This window comes from Lepidochelys kempii, chromosome 4, assembly GCF_965140265.1.
Source record: "Lepidochelys kempii isolate rLepKem1 chromosome 4, rLepKem1.hap2, whole genome shotgun sequence".
Taxonomy (NCBI): Eukaryota; Metazoa; Chordata; order Testudines; family Cheloniidae; genus Lepidochelys; species Lepidochelys kempii.
The window spans coordinates 12,485,188-12,508,015 of NC_133259.1; the positions used below are offsets into that span (position 1 = coordinate 12,485,188).

The 22,828-nt window shown below is 40.8% G+C and overlaps 1 protein-coding gene across 1 annotated transcript; it reads right to left on the bottom strand.

Moving 5' to 3' along the window:
- Positions 1-409: 409 nt before the first annotated feature.
- DCK (deoxycytidine kinase) lies at positions 410-21,253 on the bottom strand. The gene is made up of 7 exons (XM_073340389.1): positions 20,886-21,253; positions 17,913-18,028; positions 12,971-13,164; positions 11,610-11,757; positions 7,419-7,534; positions 6,724-6,823; positions 410-3,710 (listed from the first exon to the last, which is right to left on the bottom strand). The coding sequence occupies exons 1-7, from the start codon at positions 20,953-20,955 to the stop codon at positions 3,684-3,686; spliced, it is 771 nt and encodes a 256-aa protein (XP_073196490.1). The 5' UTR covers positions 20,956-21,253; the 3' UTR covers positions 410-3,683.
- Between the last annotated feature and the right edge of the window lie 1,575 nt (positions 21,254-22,828).

Below are 22,828 nucleotides of genomic sequence, written 5' to 3' on the forward strand. Positions count from 1 at the left end.
ATTCTGTATGCAGGAAAAGAACAAAACCAATTCAATACTAATCACATTTTATATACAATTTAATTATTATGAAATATGCTTAAATAAATATAGAATAAAGGAAAGTTATTCCATGTGCAATTCAAAAAATCAGTAAGCTCTATCACCAAAACTGAATGTGCTGCACACAGGAACCTGCAATATACAAAAGCTAGGTATTATTAATAGAAGTTAGAACCCACATCATTAAAAAATGTAACCACAGGGACCACAGTTAAAGTGAAGTAACATGCATTTCTGAAATGAATATCTAATAAATGATTTCACAGAATGATTAAAATGTTACCGGCTGTTAATATTCGAAACTGCATCCTAACCGAAAAACTACAATTAATTCTACATGCCAATTTTATTTTCAGGCCCTGTTGATGTGTTCAATATTAAAATGAATCAACATCTCCACCCTGGGTCACTCTCAAGCAAAGGAAGGCAACGGGATAAAACAGTTAAGAACTAAAAAGGCACCATTTCAACAGTAGGTTCAGTTTCAGAAACTTTCAACTATTCTAAGCGTGGCAAGGAAGACAATATGGTGACCTATCAAACTACATATTATGTCCATGCCAGGAACAGGTTCAATAATGCAAAAGGATTAAATTTTAAAATCAAAATCATTGGTCACTCTTGAGAATAACTGACAAGGAGATCTTGATTTAAATCTTAATTAAATGTTTTTAGCTTTGACGGCATCATTTCATTGTGCGGTGTGGTATAACTGTTAGTCCCTGCCTGGGAATTGCATTTTGGAAGGGACAGGATGCCATGACAGAGAGGAGCAAGAAGAGAGAGCAACTCTCAATCAGGCACCTACCCTCTGCTGTCAGGTTCAAGCTTAAAATTCCTTACAGTTTATGAGGAAAAAATAGAAAACTAGTTGGTAAAGCCAAGATTTTTAGAAACAGGAGACTAAAGTTAGGATCCTATATGTCACCTGATTTTCACAAGTGCTGAGCACCCAATAGCTGCCCATGAAATCAAGGTAAGCTCGGATAGTCAAAACATTTGAATATCAGTTCACTTAGGTGTGTAAATATGTTTTGAAAATCTTGGTGTAAGATTCCAGGGAACAGCCTGATGGAAATCCTTGAAAACATTAATGGAAAACACACTCTGCAGTCTCTCAAAACCAATATTTAATACAAATTAGTGGATCCATTTTTTCAAAATATCCTTAAAAAGTAAACCTTTTTTCACCCACTTCCCCAATTCCACTAACACAAAGCTGACTGTGTAAATGTAAGAAAGTATGTTGTGACATACCAGATTGTTTTTTCCAGCATGAAAGGGTATATTAATTCCATTGTTTAATAATGGTACTACAATAGACTCCATAGCCTCAAATCAGGATCTACACCCTGTCATACGCAGTACTATACGCTCACCTGAATACATATCTCTGCTCTGAAGAGCTCTCAGTAAGGTAAGTGAAACAAAAAGGGAGAAGTTACATACACACAATTTTTAATCATAAAATCCAGCAGGGCTCTAAGTGTTAACCTCAGCTGAGACTGAGGATTGATTGGAGACAGAGACTGAATCATCCTTGCATTGTTAGAGATGGCCCCTCTAAGGTCAGTGTTGAGGCACAGACAGTACAGTGTAGGCAAATTTGATCTGCTGCTGTTTGTGCTGCATCTATCCTATGCACTAATAACCTCACATTCCAGCGCTGTCAGTCCAGCTACTACCAAAGCCCTAAAATAGTCTTACATTGCATACAATCTCCCCCAGAAATCTGATGTAATCTGTGATGTGTTTGAAAAATATTAATTATAACTTGGACCTGCTGATAACATGAAGATCTTAATTATCATAAGATTTTAAACAATGCTCACATGATCACACCAAAGTATTAAATCCTGGCAGCTGAAACCTAACGGATAATTGCAACTTGCTTAAAAATAGGTTGCTAGTGTCTGGTGTAGATTTGGCAAGAATATTTTCAAGGTTTCTGTTGCATGTTTAATTAAATCTGAACTGAATCTTCATCAATGTCAGACACTGGCTTTATATAAACTCAGTTTCTGGAGCTAAGATCTTAGAATGTCTTTCCTTTTGCCTCTGCAGTCCTGGACAAGTCTGGAAAAAATATGGAATTAGTAATTCATTTTCCATATTTTCCCATGTGTGGGAAATCTAGACTCAGTAACACAATATTTAAAAAAATGTAGTAAATTTATATCCTCCAAGAATTTGACATATATTGACATCAGCTCAGCTCTTGTATGAATATTACATATCGCCAATCTACGCACAACTGTTACACGATACTGAAAGCCAACAATTTTAATAAGTGCAAAAAAGTTTCTATCCATTTTTATTTTTCAAACATCATTCTAGTCACACAGTATGAGATTCTATCTCCAAATTGACAGGGAACATGAGCACCATTATAATAAAATCCTATGACAACAGAATATTTGCATTCAAAAGCCAAGTGTATAATTACATATTGAGAAAAAGTATTGAATGCAAAACAATACAGCACAAAATACAGTACATATTTCAAGATGTGTGTACTAAATGGTTGATGATGTTTTCAGAATTTGAAAGAAAAATCACCATTACAAAGATCAGTGCATTAAAATAGTGGTTGCTCCACAAAGTTCTCCCTTTTTCATTGCAGAAAAACCAACAGTTAACCAGAGAAGAAATTAAAACAGCAGGAGATTGCTAGGTAAGAACAATGTAACTCCCACCATGACAACATTTAAAAGTCTATTCACATCACATTTAAAAACACAATTTAAAACCTAAAGACAGCTTACATAGTTTTACCTTCTATTTCAGCATTCAACAAGTGGATGCTGGTCTCCACAGAAAAAAAAAGGATTTACTGGCTACCAAAAACAGATTCCTAAATTTCAGATGGAAATTATCCAATATGAAAAATAATTTATACAGATCTTATAACTTTGTATAGGAAATGTTATAAAACAAAAAGAACAAGCGCTAACAGATGGAAACTCTCAAATACCTTAATTTACAAAATGACACAAAAATGGCAGACACCGAAGTTTGTTGAAGGAGCATTGTACTTAAGGTTTGGTTTTTGATCCAACTCATTCTGGGCAAAGCCCCACCAATCTCCTGGAATTATCAAAACACATTTTTGTATTTTGATGTATGGGACTTTATGTAAATTAATTCCCTCATCAGCAGAAATCCCTTCCCCTCAATATCCTCTTCCCGTAATTGGGAAGAACCTGCTAAAGAATGTACAACTTCCCTTGCAGACTCTCAAATTCCACTGAAAAATACAGGAGACCAGCTCTGATAAAACCCCTAACTACATGGGAATTAAATACAAATTAGGGACAAAATAGGAAGAGTGCTCTATGGGAATTTATTACTCTAATCAGAAACAGGAGTAGTAATTAAGGGCTCCTGGGACTCTTTGTAGCGTTGGGTAACTTGTAAATTGTTCTCTATAACACTGAACAGGCCCACTGGTTTATGAAAATAATCTATACATAAATTTTGTAAAACAAATATCACAAAGTGTGTTTGTTCCTCACAATTTGTTAAAGCAACGACACTGAACCCCTCCTCTTCAGACACCTTATAAGAAAGCCGAATTTGAACCCAAGCTCTGATCTCACAGATGTTTGGAACAGTTTGATTCTGTTTGCTCTTCAAAAGGATTATAAAGTGCTCAAAAATTTCTTGACCTGCAAAAGAAGCAAATATTTTGAATCAAATGAAGTGTATTTATGAAACAGATCTATGAGAAGTGACTTTTCACCTCTCTACTGCCTTATACCGTACAAGGTGTAATTACTGGGTGAAATAAAATCCCATGACAAAGCATGTGATTTTGTGGCCAGAGTTGCAGAAAGCCACGATTCCTGAAGTTCAGTAGGTGAAGAACCCTAGGTAGCCACACATTGTACTGATGTGGAATTCTTCAGTGCTTCTAAGACATGTGAAAACTGTCCTAAACTGCAACAAGATTCTTTAAGATTACATCTAAAGTTGTTACAGAAGGTGAGCAGTTTCAACATGTATATAAAAGTTCAGAAAATAAACATTCCAAATATATGAACACAAATGAGCTCCTATGCAGCTATTTGAGAATTTGCTCTTCAGCATTAGAGACACAGTAGAACCTGAGATTTATGAACACCAGAGTTACGAAATAACCAATCAACCACACACCTCATTTGAACTGGAAGTACATAATCAGGCAGCAGCAGAGACACTCCCCTTCCACCCCCCCCAAAAGAGCACAAATACAATACAGTGAACTACTAAAAAATAAAGGGAAAGCAGCATTTTTCTTCTGTATAGTAAAGTTTCGTACATCACCTGCACTACATCAGTCACCTCTGTACGCCTTCTGATCTCCTCATTCGGTATGTGATCATGGAGCAATATCTTACACATTCGCCTTTCCATTGCTCTCTGGGTGACAGCGAATTTTTTCTTCCCTCACTTTCATCGTTGACCAGTTTTCCGCTCCATACAGCGCTGCTGGCAGAACAGTGGAATTAAATAGTTCTTTCATTTTCTTCATGGGCAGCTCATCATCCATTAGATACAAGCATTAGAGAAGGCGTACAGAGGTGACCGATGTAGTGCAGGTGATGGGCGGGTCATGTAGTCCGCAGGCAAGACAATAGGTGGACAACCCACATTAGTGACTGGATCCCCAGAGATCACAAATGACCGCTGGGCAGACCAAAAACGCGCTGGGCTGATCCCATGACAAAATTGTTTGGCCAGAAATAGAAAGAATGTGCTTGCAACAAAATGGAATGGTGGAGCGTCAACTTGCGTTCGTGGAGGGACAGACGAGGACAAGCCAGACAAAGAAAGAAAGTAAAGCTTCAGAGCTGTATTAAGTCAATGTTCAGCTGTAAACTTTTGACAGAACAACCATAACATTTTGTTCAAAGTTACGAATAACACATTCCCGAGGTGTTCATAAATCTGAGGCTCTACTGTATGCAAAAACAACTAAGAAGATCCCTAGCAAAAGCTTAAGACACTTCAAGATGTGTGTCCAATGGCTTGACTCTGCAGCAGAGTCTCAGTGCTATGCAGGAAATGGGTTGAATTCCAGTTCCTAGTCTCTTTCCCCCTGGGCTGGTGAGGAAGCATATTCAATCACTACAGTCAGGGTGTTTTAGGTTGCTCAGTCATGTAACAAGCTCTAAACCAGAGGCGGGCAAACTACGGCTTGTGGGCCACATCTGGCCCACAGGGCCCCTGAGGCTCCCGGCCGGGGAGGCTAGCCCCCAGACCCTACCCCGCAGCCTCAGCTTGCCTCACCGCCAGCGCTCTGACCCACTGCTCCTGCTGGGCCGGTGTGTGTGTGTGTGTGTGTGTGGATAGAGGGTGGGGGCCAGGCTGTTTGGGGAGGCACAGCCTTCCCTACCCGGCCCTCCATACAGTTTTGCAACCCAGATGTGACCCTCGGGCCAAAGAGTTTGCCCAACCCTGCTCTAAAGTCATCAGAGACCATGCAGGCTATTTTAACAGGTAAATGACCTTATTTCCTAATGGATAAACCAAGACCAAAGGGTAAGTCACCTTGTGAGGTAAACAAATTATTTCTCAGAGAAACTGGACAAGCCTTACTGCAGTGTGAAATAAATATTACTAGCAAAATTTAAAGACAATATAAAAGTATCTGAGCTACTGAACATTTACTGAAATGGCTATGAACTAACTGGCCAACACCACACAAGAACAATTAATATCCAAGTGAAAGTTCAACTTGTTGGCCTAGAGTAGAAAAATTATCCCTTTAGCATTAGCTTAGAAATAGACCAGATTGATGTAACAAAACCCTTAGTTTAATTTCTCCCTTAAAACTACTCAAAGAAATATATTTGATCCAAAAATGCAATAGCTCCATTTTATATTCCGCATCATTTCCCAAATAAATTGAGAAACTAAATTTGAAAAGCAGCCACTGTATTTGCACACCTACTAACTGCTTTTCAGAGGCATTTTTGTCTGCTTATTTAACAAACATTTTGTAGTTGTGTATGACTGGAGTAGAACGGCAGCAACATAAGAACAGTTTCTCTCTGTCAAGAACACACAAGATTATTTAACCAGTGTAACATCAAGCTGGAAAATCATTTACACAAGAAGAAAACTGGATTGTTTAATGTTTAAGAAACATGCTTAATGTGTAAACAGTGAAGTATGTTTTATGATTTTATATATCTCCTCCCTGCATTAGTAGTTTTATTTTTTAATTACAGTCTTTCAATGGGCTTGTATACTGCCAGTGTCACAAATAAGATTTATATATTTACTAAAAATTTTCCTTTCTCCAAATAGTGAAATCCACAGAGCCTACAGTGGGTCTTCTCTCTGCTTGCTGCTTTGGGTCAGAACTCTGACATGTTAGTTACTGAATCAAAGTGGTGATAGTAGTGGGTTGAATGGAGGAGTGATTCGTATTGCTCAGAGACTCTAGATGCATATATTTGTGCACGTACATGCACTCACACACACAGAGGCAGTTCCAGTGGTGGTCTCAAATGTGCCTTAAAAAAAGCTTTAGGTTAAATATTGCACAGAAAAGTTATGGTGAGAGATGGTTTTGAAGTTACAGACTGCTGTTCCAAAGTACATAGTTTTCTTTGAACATAAATGTGATCTTGTATTGAATGTTTATCAACATGTTTAAATAGCAAAAAGGTGGTATTTCTTGTTAAGTTTTACCTTTTCAATCATATTTTCATACTGGTCTTTGTTGCCTTTGAAATCTTCATTAACATCCAGTGTTAAGATGGGTACTTCTTCCAAGTATTCAAAATCCGTTCTATATAGAAATAGGGGTGTAGGAATAGGAAAAGGAGAGAAATTATATTAATTGCAAAGTAAATATAAATCAAGTTTTCATCACAGCAATCTTAACAATGAAAATCTCCCAGATTGGGAGAACTGCAGCGCTTAATAAATTATATCCTTAATTTTTAAATACAGGACCCTAAAGCTAGATTCCTTGGTTAGGGTCCTAAATAAATAACCTCGAATTTACAGTGTGCTGAGTGACCAGCATCTCCAAGTGACTTCAGTAATGTCCAGGCTATGTATCCCATTGAGCTCAGTTCTGCAAACTGCTAAATGCTCTCAGCTCTAGCTGAGTTGAACATGAATTGAAGGGCATCCTGGACCCCCAAATAATGTTCAACACCCTGTGAAACTGAGCCCAATAAGACATTTTCAGATATAGTTATAAGAGACCCAAATACATAAGATACTTGATTTTTAAAAGCCATCATGGTTTGACATTTTCAAGGACAACTGAAGTCTTATTTGAAACCGTGGGGAAGACACCGGCAAACACCTTCACTATCAGATGTTTCCAGATATGCGTTAGTCACCAAAAATAAATAAATAAATAATAAGCCTACCGTAATGTTCTATGCTGAAGCCAGCTTTCATGTTTGTAGTGAAGTTTCTCCAGATATTCAATAGGAATTTCTTGTTCTTCATCTCTTCCACGCAAGTAAATCCTATTTAAGCATTTCTAAAAGCAGAAAGAAAAAAAGTAGACCAATTTACAAGAGAAGAATTAAAGTCCAATTTATTTTCAACTCCCTGAAGCTTTTTAAAAAAAAAAAAAAAAAAAAAAGCCCAATACCCTACACTCTTAGCAAAGATTGCCACCCTTTCACTAGTGAGTGAGTTTTGGGAGTACAGAAAGATTCTTCCACGTTTAGCTAATGGAGGCCAATGACATGTTGTTGGTTAACTGGCAAAAAAATGGTAAAAAAACAATACAAGAGAAACTTTGCATCAGTTCTTCAACATTGGCACTTAAAGGTTCACTTGATTATTGAAAACAACATAAAAAGCTTTGTTGTGGAGCCATGTTCCCAGTCAATTATGTCCTTTTATTGGGAAATCTGAACAACTATTCTTGAGAATTATTGTTGCCTTTGTGGACTCAAAAATTCAAAAGGTAAATCTTTCACTTAAAGACAATATAAAAAACAAAAGTTCAAGTTCATCCTGAAACTCCAGTACACTAATAAAAAAGTTTATTTTTCTGTATTCCATACAATAAGGATGTGATGCGTAAAGGGGCAGGTTCAATTAAAAGTTCCAACAACATTTTTTTCATTTTTCAGACTTTGTGATATGTAGAAAAGTTTTATTGCTGACTTTTATTAAAAAAAGGTATTTACATATATTACTTTGCACTTATGGCACCTTGTATCAGAAGATAACAAAGAGTATTGAAAATGTTAAAGTTCACAATGCCCTGAGATTATTTTTATAATCTTTTATGGTAATGTGCAAAAGAGATGGGTTTGTGCCCTTTATTGCTTTACTATGGTGTACGAAGAGAGCCTGAACAGTTAAAATAAAAGGGAGAAGAAAATGGTCTCTATAGCATTAGAAACTCATGTCTTGTCTAGTTTCTGGAGAACGAGGATTCTGACATCAGACATGCTAAGAGCCTGGAAGAAAAGGAATTTTTAAGCAGCCTGTTTAAAACTTGTTTGTTTTGCTGACATCTACTTAATTCCAAAGGTTCATGAGCCCTTGGGAGAAATGGTGTCTCAGCAACCCCAAACACTCCAATGAAGGTGAGAGTTCAGAAAATGTCTCTGGAGCCCACCAAGAAGTCCTTTGGCAAAACAGGGGAAGACCAAACTTGAAATTCCTGATTTTTGTAAAATAAAAATATTCTTATTTTTCAACACACACCCCTTTTAGCTCTCTTTATAAATCATAAAACAGAATATAAGGGGCAAAAACTCAATTTAAAAAAAATACCCTTTATGAATTGAGAGCCAGGCACAGAGAAGTCAAATTTACAAACCAGCTTTGTGGGAGAGCCAGTAATAGAACCAAGAATTCTTGACTCTTGGTCAAGTACTTGGTCAAGTAGTTTGCCTATCACTCCTACTGTGAAGCTTGTCTATAGCTTATCTAAGTATCTACAGGTTTAAAGTAACATGTTCAAATAATTCAGGCCAAAACTTGAAATTTTCTTAAAATGCTAAGATTGAAAAACTCAGAAGAGAAAGTGTCAGTGGCTTGATTTTTGGTGGTGGTGATGGGGCAATTCAAACTTTTTATTTAGATATTACCCTATAGTAATAGAAACTCAAACACCACAGCATTATGCTAGTATGTTCAGTACAAGAAGTGCACTTGACTACATACATACATTGGTCTAAATACATTGTTCTAGCTGAATGAAATGCAAAAAGTCAACAGCATAAATAATGTAAAGTATATTGGATTTTTAAAGTTCTTTTGGTTTTAATAATCTAAAGTATTATCTGTAAGGATTTAAACATGTGTCTGTCTTTAGGTTACAGTGTTCCTTTCACATTCTTATATATTTTTCACTTGGTTGTGTACTCACTGCAAACTCCGTAATTATGATCAGGAATGACAGTCTGAAGACCTTTTTTGTTATCTTTTCACAAGATGTAAACACACAAATTAGTCATACTTTAAAGGAACAAATAAAATTCAAGGCCAAAGATGAAAACATAACAGGGTGTGTGGGATTCAAAAGAATGAACACAGGGCTCTGCGATGTCATAACACTAGATGCCAAAAGCTAAGTACCTTTGATACAATGTGCACAAAGGGAAGGGCACTTATGTATTCCTTTACAATTACAGAGGGTGCAATATTTGCAAGAAAGATGTCTACTGTAAACTTATAATCTTTTTGTACATACTATAATATTCTTTATTTTTACAGGTATTATACTATTTATGAGGATATTATAATTTAAACTGAAGTTTAAACACTGGAATTTTCATGCTCCTCAATGCTAGTGTAGCTTTATACCCCGCCCCTTGCCCCAATCTAGCATAACTTGATCTTAGGAAGGGAGTAAATGTAAGGTGTTTGCCTTGTCAAAAAATAAGAGTCAGGAAAATTGAAGCATCCCCTGACACATCAGCACCACCTAGAGCAATCTTTAAACACACAGATGCAGGAAGACTTGCAAAGATGTGAAGAGCAGTCCCTAAGCTTTCCAGGAACATTAGACACGTTAAATTCTGCCTGAACAGGTGACCAGTTAGTCACACAATAGCTCCAAGTTCTTCTGTGGGCTTTGCTAAGGCCCACAGAAAGTGATCAAGCCAAATCTACACCATACCTTATATTTCTACCAAATACTCTATACAGTGAGAGTACCCCTCCATTCATGCAAATACTTTGACAATGCTCTTATCTACCCTTATCAAGAAATATGTCCCGGACTGGCATAGGATTCCAAGAATTCTTCCCCCAAGGAATAGTTACAGCAATAGCGGAAAAGTGCAATAAGGAAAGAGCAGCCCAACGGACTTAACTATGGTTAAGTGTTTATAGCAAAGGACTGGAAATTAGGACACCTGGGTACTATTCCTGGCTTTGCCTCTGACTTTGACCTTAGACAAGTTGCTTATGGCCATACTTTCCCCTTGTCACAGAACAGATGGGCCTATAATCAAAGTCAAAAAGGTAAACAGCTACATGGCATCATATGGGAGCAAGCAGCCTTGACCATTCTCTCCATGCCAGTGACAATCACTGAATACAGTATGCACCCAGGCAAAAGAAAAGGAGTCAGGAACAGGCCACCTTGCACAGCGAATGTCCTTTCTCAAGGCAGCAGTAAAGATATTTGCATTGGAAATTATTACTGACGAGGGCTGGTAATAAAAAGTGTCAAAACTATACTGACAGAAAATAGGAAAATTTGAAACCCATCCCTCCCCAAACCCAGGTTTTCCAAACAGCTTTTAACTTTGACTATATCAGCAACAGCTACACCTACATATCACATGAACCACATCAGAAAGGACAAGAACCTGAATACCAGAGAACCTATGGCAAACAAGGCAAACCGAGGCAGCAAGGCTTGCATTGGTATGGGCTTCAGAATGATTGAGAGCCAGAAAGAGGCACTTCTGATACTCATCTGTGACCCAAAAATCCATGGAATTTCCACTGTTTTTCCATTGTAATCTCCATTCAGTGTGTGGATTTTAGTACATTGCTCCCTGCCCACTAGTCCTGTGTTCTTTTGGGCAAAGTGGCTGAGCTCTGAATCCAAGTCATCTTACCTTCTCAGGCAGAACAGCTATATTGTCTCCTTAATCTCTTTATGCTTCAGTTTTCTTTATCTGTAAAGAATATCATCTCACAGGAACATGTGAGGCTTTACTAATGTACGTAAAGCACTTTGAGATCCTTGATATAAATGGGCAAAATATTATTTCTAGGCATTTTCTTGGACAGAAGTCCACTTTCTCTGCCCCAACTTTATTTCCCAGACAGCTGTGTTGCCACTAGGTAACATGCCTGGTGTTGGTGTTTTAACATGAGCAGTCACAAGTTTATAAAGATTCTGATACAGACAGCTTGGGCTGAAGATTTGTTTGAACGTAACTGAGATTTCTCAAGAAAACAGTAGTTTTGTGGACACCTTAAAAATACACCACTTTCTATAGAGTATTAAAGAGTGCAACCTGGCAAAATAGTTCTAAACTCATGTAGGCAAAGATTTATAGGCAAGGCTCAGATTGGTCAATCTGATTGCACTCTCATTCTTGCTAAATTCATAAAGTTTTATTTCTCACCTCAGGAGTGGCTCTGAGATAAATGATTCCATCTAGTTGAAGGCTTTGACCAAACTGCTTATTCATCCATTCATGCCAATCTTGGTAAATCGTCCATTCGGTTTCATCCATGCAATCAGATTCATATAAGTTAGATGCAAAAATATACCTAAAACCCAAAAGATTTATCAAACAATGAGGAAATGTAAGTCATGTTATTTAAATATCCAGTTCAATATGCTCTGCCATATCTAGGAAAAAATGGATGAGCTACTTTTGTAGCCTGATTGATGTTTAGATTGCAAGAAACTCAATTATCCATGAATAATGTCGTTAAAACCTAACAGTTTTGTTCCACTGGCTCACCTGAAGGAGTCAGGTGATCTTATTACTAGATTGTATTTAACCCTTTGCTCTCTTTCTAGATGGCTGCAGTCTTGCCACCCATCTGGTCCCCTACCCCATGCTATTTCAGTTGCAGTTTCCCACAGAGTCATGCATAGCTGCCATGTTCAGGGTTCAGACATATGTTCTATTACCTCTCTGACAGGTTCACCACCTTTTGGAGACTGCAACAAGAGCATTTAGGACAGTACACCTAGCTCCTCCACTGAAGCACCATGGTAGTTGGCTAGGACTATCCTCGGGCACTATTAACCCCAAAACTGCAGACATGGGGCTCAATAGTGAAGTTCAACCCCCTGCAGCCAGAGACTGAAAGGTAAGACACTTAGGAGCAAATATAGAGCAGCTCTCAAAGAACATGGGAATAACAAAAGTTAGGGAGAAATAGAGAATTTGCTCTTCTTTTTCCCTTCAACTCTGCCCCCCTCCCTTTTTTTTAAGAGGACAGAAAATTACATATATTTAATATAATTTCATTAATACAACAAAGTTATTGTTTGAATTGGTAAAATGACCTCATTGTACAATAATATGGAGAGAAAGTGAACAATGGATCCACTAAAAGAAAAGGAGGACTTGTGGCACCTTAGAGACTAACCAATTTATTAGAGCATAAGCTTTCGTGAGCTACAGCTCACTTCCTCAGATGCATATCGTGGAAACTGCAGCAGGCTTTATATATACACAGAGAATATGAAACAATACCTACTCCCACCCCACTGTCCTGCTGGTAATAGCTTATCTAAAGTGATCATCAGGTGGGCCATTTCCAGCACAAATCCAGGTTTTCTCACCCTCCACCTCCCCACACAAATTCACTCTCCTGCTGGTGATAGCCCATGGATCCACTGATAATATCGTAAACTCACCAGAGCCAGTCACAAGCCACTGGTCCTTAAGTGCTTATGAAAGCTCATCTGCTTTCTAGTCATACAAGGATTCTAATACTCAGCCAAGTGTCCACATATTAAACATACCTGTCGCTATACACAGATCGCTCAAAGAAGACCACAGGGTTCTCCACCTCCCTGATTTTCCCATTAAGGGATTTGAGCTGAGCCCGGATTCTGCTCAGGCAGGCATACGTCTGGAAGGTGAAAGACCACCGGTCCGGTTTCTCATACATCATCTGAAGCACATTCCCTCCACTCTTCTGTGATGTCGTCAGCTCCTATTTTTAACAAAGTAAGTCACCCAATGATTATGGGGTCCAACTTATCTAAGTTACCTCTAAAATGCCCAAAATTGCTTATCATGACAAAATGGTGTAGTCTCTTTTTTCAGGCCTAGAATTGTCTCCAACTACTCTTAATCTCCATTTATAAGTGTGAGTGTCATTTGCACACATCTTAACTCCCTTCGTTGTGCTGAGAATTGCATCCTGCACTTCTCTGAGACCCCCTGCAACATTGGGGCACGGTGTATGAGAGCACAACCCAACTGTTTTTTATTTGGGAAAACACAGTTATGAACTGTGCAGCATTTTACCTTTATTCACCTATGGAGAAGATTTCATGCACGGGTTTGCAAGTCATATTCATATCAGGCACATTGCAAGGCGTGAGACACCAAAGGTCAAATGCCGCAAAACTTGAGTTAAATTCAGCAACCAATTATGTGTTTTGGACAAATAGTGTTCTGTTTTGGCACAGGCCTATATAAAGAAAATTACAAATTTTGTCTGGTCATAATCTTTGTACTGTGTGTAGGAAGCGGGGGTAGAGCGGAAAGGAGTGCCTTTGTTTTGTTTATGAAAAAAGTGGCTTTGATTTAACAAAGGTACAATTGAAAATAGACTATGTAATGTGGACATCAGAAAACTTACTAATGATAATAATTACTATTTTGCACTTCTGTAATCGCTTGCCTCTAAGGACTTTTATAAAATGAGTACATGGGCAATTTTTATAAACAGAGAAACTGAGGAGCAGACACTTCCCAACTCTGCCACTGACCTGTTGTGTGGCCTTGGGTAACTGACTCCCATGCCTGTATTCTAACCACTAGAACACACAGCTCCCATTGGTCTTAAGGTGAGCATATAAATATATTTAATGTGCATGTATGCTCACCAATAACCTACACTATCCCAGAAGGCATACTTAATTCTGTCTCAGCACAGGGGGATGAACTAGTGACTTCTTGAGATTCCTTCCAGGGCTACATTTCTATTATAAACAGAAATATATCTGCTTAAGTTACACAATTAAGCAATATTAACTTTTCCTTTTAAACTTTCATTATTAATTAGTTGTAAAACTATTGTTAGATTGTTGACATTTCAGTTGTAAATTTCTCAGGCAAAAATGCTATATGTCAAAGCTAAACTGCACAGGATAATTTTATTATACGCAGCTGGTTTTTGGCTACAATTAAGTAACGTTACCACATCGATGGCCACAGATACCAATCCTTGACTTGAAATGGGCAATTAGAGGATCTCAACCATTATGAGCATTCATCTCATAAGAAGATAAGAATGACCATACTGGGTCAGACCAAAGGTCCATCCAGCCCAGTATCCTGTCTATCGGCAGTGGCCAATGCCAGGTGCCCCAGAAGGAGTGAACCTAACAGGTAATGATCTAGTGATCTCTCTCCTACCATCCATTTCCATCCTCTGACAAACAGAGGCTAGGGACACCATTCCTTGCCCATCCTGGCTAACAGCCAATAATAGACTTAACCGCCATGAATTTATCCAGTTCTCTTTTAAACCCTGTTATAGTCCTAGCCTTCACAACCACCTCAGGCAAGGAGTTCCACAGGTTGACTGTGCACTGAGTGAAGAAGAACTTCCTTTTATTTGTTTTAAACCTGTTACCCGTTAATTTCATTTGGTGGCCCCTAGTTCTTATATTATGGGAACAAGTAAATAACTTTTCCTTATTCACTTTCTCCACACCACTTATGATTTTATAGACTTCTATCATATTCTCCCCTTAGTCTCCTCTTTTCCAAGCTGAAAAGTCTAGCCTCTTTAATCTCTCCTCATATGGGACCCGTTCCAAACCCCTAATCATTTTAGTTGCCCTTTTCTGAACCTTTTCTAATGCCAGTATATCTTTTTTGAGATGAGGGGACCACATCTGTATGCAGTATTCAAGATGTGGGCGTACCATGGGTTTATATAAGGCAATAAGATATTTTCCATCTTATTCTCTATCCGTTTTTTAATGATTCCTAACATCCCGTTTGCTTTTTTGACTGCTGCTGCACACTGCGTGGACATCTTCAGAGAACTATCCACGATGACTCCACGATCTTTCTCTTGATTAGTTGTAGCTAAATTAGCCCCCCATCATATCATATGTATAGTTGGGGTTATTCTTTCCAGTGTGCATTACTTTACATTTATCCACATTAAATTTCATTTGCCATTTTGTTGCCCAATCACTTAGTTTTGTGAAATCTTTTTGAAGTTCTTCACAGTCTACTTTGGTCTTAACTATCTTGAGCAGTTTAGTATCATCTGCAAACTTTGTCACCTCACTGTTTACCCCTTTCTCCAGATCATTTATGAATAAGTTGAACAGGATTGGTCCTAGGACTGATCCTTGGGGAACACCACTAGTTACCCCTCTCCATTCTGAAAATTTACCATTTATTTCTACCCTTTGCTCCCTGTCTTTTAACCAGTTCTCAATCCATAAAAGGATCTTCCCTCTTATCCCATGACAACTTAATTTACGTATGAGCCTTTGGTGAAGGACCTTGTCAAAGGCTTTCTGGAAATCTAAGTACACTATGTCCACTGGATCCCCCTTGTCCACATGTTTGTTGACCCCCTCAAAGAACTCTAACAGATTAGTAAGACATGGTCTCCCTTTACAGAAACCATGTTGACTTTCGCGCAACAATTTATGTTCTTCTATGTGTCTGACAATTTTATTCTTTACTATTGTTTCAACTAATTTGTCCGGTACAAACATTAGACTTACCAATCTGTAATTGCCAGGATCTCCAAAAACTTCTTCATTGCAACCCAAAAGGGCTGTGAAAAGTTGCTTGGTTTGGATGACCTAGTACAAGCACACACTTTTTGACCAATAAATGGTAGATGAGGCAAATGCCTTCACTGTTTAAAACTTTTGTTTAGTGCAGGGGTGGGCAAACTTTTTGGCCAGAGGGCCGCATCGGGTTTCTGAAATTGTATGGAGGGCCAGTTAGGGGACATTGTGCGTCCCCAAACAGCCAGGCATGGCCCAACCCCGGCCCCGTATCTGACCCCTCCTGCTTCTCACCCCCCCCGGACCCCTGTCCCATCCACCCCCCGCTCTCTGTCCCCTGACCTCCTGCCCCAACTGCCCCCTGCCGCCCCATCCAACTCCCCCCTCTCCTTTCCGACTGCCCCCCTGCGACCCCTGCCCCCATCCACTCCCCCCTTCTCCTTGACCGTCCCCGGACTCCCTGTCCTACTCCCCCCACTCCATTTAACCCCCCCCTTCCTGACAGCACCCCGGGACCCCTGCCACATCCAACCACCCCTTCTCCCTGTCCCCTGACTTCCCCCAGAACGCCTGCCCCTGACTGCCCCCCGCCGCCCCATCCAATCCCCCCCTCGGATCCCATCTCCATTCAACCACCCTGTTCCCCGCCCTCTGACAGCCCAGACCCCTATCCACACCCCTGCTCTCTATTCAATCCCCCCACTCCCCGCCTCCTTATCCCGCTGCCTGGAGCGCTGGTGGTGCGGCTGCACCAGGACAGGCAGCCACGCTGCACAGCACAGAGCCCCGGGTCAGGCCAGGCTCTGCAGCTGCGCTGCCCCAGGAGCTCGCTGCTCCGCCGCCCGGAGCACGGCGCTGGCAGTGCAGTGAGCTGAGGCTGCGGGGAAGGGGGAACAGCTGGGGAGGGCTGGGGGCGAGCCTCCCAGGCCAGGAGCTCAGGGGCCGGGGGCTGTGGTTTGCCCACCTCTGGTTTAGTGTGTCAAAATACATTGTACTATTTTTTACATTTAAAAAAGTTCCTTTGTGGCTCAGTGATAGCACTACTGTGCACAGACATCATGACTTGTGCCCTTAGGTGGCAGCCATGAAGCAAGCTGAAATAGTTATAGATCCAGGTTTAGAATACAAATATCAAAATCGAAACCAGATTATATAAACAATTTAATCAGCAGCTCACATTCTTTTCCCAAAGGTTTCAGAAGATATCTCCTGGGACATCTGAACTATTCTATGTTTTCTTCACAGAGATATATTATCAAATCTGAGCTATGTCTTTCCAGTACTTCCTTGTCATGTTTTAGGCTATGGCTACAGTACACAACTTTTAGTGACATGGCTGTGCTGCTGTTTGTCAGCAGGAGAGAGCTCTCCTGCTTGACAAAAAACTTCCACCCCCAAGAGCTACAGTTCTCCTGCCGACAAAGCGCTGTTCACACCAGTGCTTTTTGTCTGTAAAACTTTTGTCATTCGGGGGTGTGTGTTTTTTTTAACAACCCTGAATGACAAAAGTTTTGCTGATGAAGTGCCAGTATAGACAAAGCCAGTGGTGCTCAAGTGGGAGAGGCCGTGCAAGCAAGGACTGGCATTTTTCCAATATTTGTGCCGATTAGGTGTAAATGGTGTTTACTCTGCAATACACTTGTAAGTCTGGCCGAAAGGATTACTACACTCCCCATACCTACTTTGTCTTAAACATGCACGAGTGTAAACACACATTCCATTTGAGCATCACAAGGTTGTTTAATAAGGGTCAAAGCCTACAAAGGTGAAAGGAATCCAAATGAATATGATGAGAGTTGATTAAACTGTTACTATTCCAGGTATATATATACACACAGATCATATTTTTATTATTGTTTTATTAGATTAGAAGAGGCCTTGATCCCAAAGATGCAGTTTCTCCTTGCTCAATAATGGGCAAATAATATGAAATACTAATCTCAATAAAAGTCAAAGGCTATCATCATACCTCATAATCCTCTTGGCAGCTTTGAACATTGCACCATCTTTCTACAGGCTCAGGAACAACTTCCCATTCCTGGGTAACTTGTTTGAGAATATTCACAAATGTTGATTTTCCTGCAGCTGTTGGAAAAGAGAACAATAAATACATCTGTCAGAAAGTAATGGAAGTGGTTAATTGTTAGCCACTAGATACTCCGTTTTCCAGGTTCCATCAAATGCAACCTCCACTTCCCATGCATCACTGGCTTCATGAGAAGACCAGTACATTCTCCTCCTGCAGTATTACAGCATCCATACGTAGATTAGGCCTTGGAACAAGGCCAATGAGATCAATTGAATCTTTTTCCCTTGCCCGTAACAACCATCAGTTGTATAATATTTTCTGTAAATATAATATTTTCTGTAAAATTTCTGAAAATATAATCTGACCCTGACCTCGTGTGCAGACTATATTCTATAGCAGAGTAGCAGAAGCATGCTAGAACATATTAAACAGGGAACCTAATGATTATGGGATGTTTATTGTGGAGCTAAAACAAGGGAAAAAAGTTGACATTAAATACTTCACTATATTAGTCACCTGGAATGAAGTGCTATACTTAATGCCACAGAACAATTTTCACTAATAACTTTTGAATTATTCATAACTTTCTGGAAAAATTAATGATTGCTAAGCAAAGATAATAGTTTCAGAAAAAATTTTTCACCATTTTTCTATATGGGTGAAAAAACTTCTCGCTATTGTCAAACTTCCCCCCCTCCCAAAGAATGGATGAACATTAAACTTAGTACATGAATTATCCTCACTAAGCAAGTCTGAAAAACTGGACATTAAGTTATTAATGAATGGAAACAGGCAATTGTGCATGCACTGCAGAAAATTTTAAGTCTGAATGCTTGAATCTAGGAATGAACTGTTAAGTGAGTTCTTTTGTAAGTGCCCATGTAATGTAAGTTATTAGCAGCTTAAGTTCATATCCTATACAATACTAGGTATGGCAACATAGACAAACTATTGTGGCTGTAGACTTTAAAATATAAATCAGAAAATGCAGAAGTTTAACTGTGTGCATTTGTCAGTGTGACAATGTTTTCTATCAATACACCCATGTGCCTCAAGATGCTTCGACCTTGTCTTCTACTTGAGAAAAAAATTTAAACCAAGGGCTCCCCCTACAGTTTACTTCCAGCAACTAATATGGGTTAAAAAAACTATAACCGTCTTGTTTTCATTATTTTAACATGGGTTAGTTTAAAATGGGTTAAAAATACACCTTTTCCCTAGTAAAGACAATCTTGGTCTATGTTAGTATTCTAGGTGAAGTGACATTTAGGTACTACTGACACATCCTACTTCATCTTTTTGTTTAGTTAACTTTTAAAAGTAAATTTAACTTCTCAGAGTGTACCACCTAATTTTTCTTCTAACTTATTTTAGGCAAGAAAGCAAGCTTTTAATTAAGAAATTTAAAGGCAACTGGTGATCTCCCTGGTAAAGTTACAAAGGCACCATCGTGTCATTTGTCTCCCCACAAGGAGCGTCAGTTACAAAGCCAGTAGATTAGTCTGCCACAAAGCAAAAGAATGGAGTGTTTCAAAACAAACAAAAAAAAGTACATTAAGATGAGAATAAATAAAGCTACCAAGAGCTGGAGGAGCAATAGATCAGTGAAGTGGTACGAACCATGGGAAATTCTGATCTCAATTCCTACATGGCACTCTGGGGCCAAAAACGTTTAGCTCATCCTGTCACTGAACAACCTGAGGCACTCCCCGGCCTTCAGAGCAAGTTAAACTGGTTTCTTTTCACTAGTATAAAATAAAATAGCATAGAATATCCTGAGAAACAATAAAAGTCAGGAGACTAGTTTGGAGAAGGAGATAGTGATAATTATTTACCAGGATTAAAAAGGAACTAAAGGGACTTGAGCTGATCATGTCTGCTTGCACAAACATTTCTGATGCCCTAACTCATAAAACAAAAATCTGGCAAGAATACTACAGAAAGAAATACATTTGTTCAAACCAGGAACTTGAATAGAGTAAAGGATAACATCTTCAGTATTGCAATCCAGTACTTGTAACACTACTAGCAACTTCCCAAGTTACTTCCTGCTTTGTTTTCCTGATGTATATTCTTGTTAGATCAGATTTCCTAACCTAAGGGCTTGCTTCAGCAGGGAAACTGACAGGAATAGCTGACATGAAGCTCTGTGTGAGCTTGAAAGCTTTTTTCTCTCACCAGCTGAAGTTGGTCCAATAAAAATATTATCTCACCCGCCTTGCTTCTCTGAATATCTTGGGACCAACAGGGCTACCGCACCACAATAGGACCAGCTACTGTGGAATAAGCTGAGCTCCCCGTGTGGCCACTCTATTGCAGACTGAAAATCGCTTTAATTCAGAGCAGTTGCGTGGACACGGGGAGCTGGTCCAGACAATTTCCCAAACGTAGCCAGCTCCCCAGGGATGTGGAAAGGGTCAATCTTTGTAAAGCGCTGTGAAGACACACAACGGAAACCACTGCCGTGGCATGGGTGTGTTTTCAGCATGCCCGGTAGGAACAGCCGAGGCAAAGCGGGGAAGTGCGGCAGAAGTCCCCGTCCAGGCCAGTCCCCACCAGGGCGTCACAGCCACGGGCAGAGCTGCCTTCTCCCCATGGCTGAGGGCCGTTGGCAGGCAGCGCTCGGGTTTGCGGGCAGGGAAAGGGCACGCTCCGGGCTCGGAGGGCAGTGGCGACCTAGGGCACAACCAGCTGCCGGGCGGGCTCGGAAGGAGGCTCCCTGGGCGGGTGATCCCAGGGCGGCAGCGGCTGGCCCAGCCGCCGGGACAGGAGGCTGGCCCGGCAGGTCCCGGCGCTTCCCGCCAAGGGATGGCGGTAGGTCACCTCAGGGGAGGGCGGGAGAGGTGAGGAACGGCGGCGCCTCAGCGCTGGTCCCGGAGGGGCCAGGGCCAGGGCCGCGCGGCGGGATCTCACCGATGTTGCCCTCTATGGCGATCTTCTTGATGCCGCTCTGGGCCCGGCTGCGCTTCGGGGGGGTGGCCATGGAGACGCTGCTGCTGCTGCTGCCGCCGCCGCCGCGCGAGCCGGGTGGATGCTGCTGGCCCTCAGCGGGTGCTCTCGCGCGCTCGCCGGTTGCCGCGTTCGAATTTGGCGCGCGGGGCTCGGGCGGTAGTCAGAGACTGCGGTGACGTCACTAGCACGTCTCGCACCGCTCCCTCCGCGGGACAAAAGGTCGGCCCGCTGTTCCCGCGACAGGCCGTATGGGTGCCCGCCAGGGCCAAGGCCTGTCAGCGAGTGAAACGGCCCCGCCTCTGCCTTGGCTCGTGGGCTGTTTGGCGGAGGAAGGGCACGTAAAGGGCTTCCTCCCTCCTCCAGCCCCGGACAGCACACGAGCGAAAATCAATCGATTACAGAGCGACGGAGGCAGGGAAGCTGCTGAGCGCCGAGCGTGTCAATCACTGAATGACAGGTTTCAGAGGAACAGCCGTGTTAGTCTGTATTCGCAAAAAGAAAAGGAGGACTTGTGGCACCTTAGAGACTAACCAATTTATTTGAGCATGAGCTTTCGTGAGCTACAGCTCACTTCCTCGGATGCATGCCGTGGAAACTGCAGCAGACTTTATTTATACACAGAGAATATGAAAAAATACCTCCTCCCACCCCACTGTCCTGCTGGTAATAGCTTATCTAAAGTGATCATCAGGTTGGGCCATTTCCAGCACAAATCCAGGTTTTCTCAGCCTCCACCCCCCCACACAAATTCACTCTCCTGCTGGTGATAGCCCATCCAAAGTGACAACTCTTTACACAATGTGCATGATAATCAAGTTGGGCCATTTCCTGCACAAATCCAGGTTCTCTCACCCCCTCACCCCCCTCCCAAAAACCACACACACAAACTCACTATCCTGCTGGTAATAGCTCATCCAAAGTGACCACTCTCCCTACAATGTGCATAATTAAGGTGGGCCATTTCCAGCACAAATCCAGGTTTTCTCACATCCCCCCCACCCCCATACACACACAAACTCACTCTCCTGCTGGTAATAGCTCATCCAAACTGACCACTCTCCAAGTTTAAATCCCAGTTAAACCAGAACATCTGGGGGGGAGGGCGGGAGGAAAAAACAAGAGGAAATAGGCTACCTTGCATAATGACTTAGCCACTCCCAGTCTCTATTTAAGCCTAAATTAATAGTATCTAATTTGCAAATGAATTCCAATTCAGCAGTTTCTCGCTGGAGTCTGGATTTGAAGTTTTTTTGTTTTAAGATAGCGACCTTCATGTCTGTGATTGCGTGACCAGAGAGATTGAAGTGTTCTCCGACTGGTTTATGAATGTTACAATTCTTGACATCTGATTTGTGTCCATTTATTCTTTTACGTAGAGACTGAAGAAAATAACAGAACGCCACTAGCCGTCACCTTCAGCCCCCAACTAAAACCCCTCCAACGCATTATTAAGGATCTACAACCTATCCTAAAGGATGACCCAACACTCTCACAAATCTTGGGAGACAGGCCAGTCCTTGCCTACAGACAGCCCCGCAACCTGAAGCAAATACTCACCAACAACCACATACCACACAACAGAACCACTAACCCAGGAACTTATCCTTGCAACAAAGCCCGTTGCCAATTGTGCCCACATATGTATTCAGGGGACACCATCACAGGGCCTAATAACATCAGTCACACTATCAGAGGCTCATTCACCTGCACATCCACCAATGTGATATATGCCATCATGTGCCAGCAATGCCCCTCTGCCATGTACGTTGGTCAAACTGGACAGTCTCTACGTAAAAGAATAAATGGACACAAATCAGATGTCAAGAATTGTAACATTCATAAACCAGTCGGAGAACACTTCAATCTCTCTGGTCACGCAATCACAGACATGAAGGTTGCTATCT

Bases quoted from the DNA above. Each gene is read 5' to 3' on its own strand.
- DCK (XM_073340389.1), bottom strand. From the start codon at position 20,955: ATGGCCACCCCCCCGAAGCGCAGCCGGGCCCAGAGCGGCATCAAGAAG. The intron at 13,165-17,912 runs GTATGATGATAG...TGTTAAAAATAG, and splicing joins GCTGCCAAGAGGATTATGAG to GAGCTGACGACATCACAGAA. The intron at 6,824-7,418 runs GTAGGCTTATTA...ATTTCTATATAG, and splicing joins CTTCAGCATAGAACATTACG to AACGGATTTTGAATACTTGG.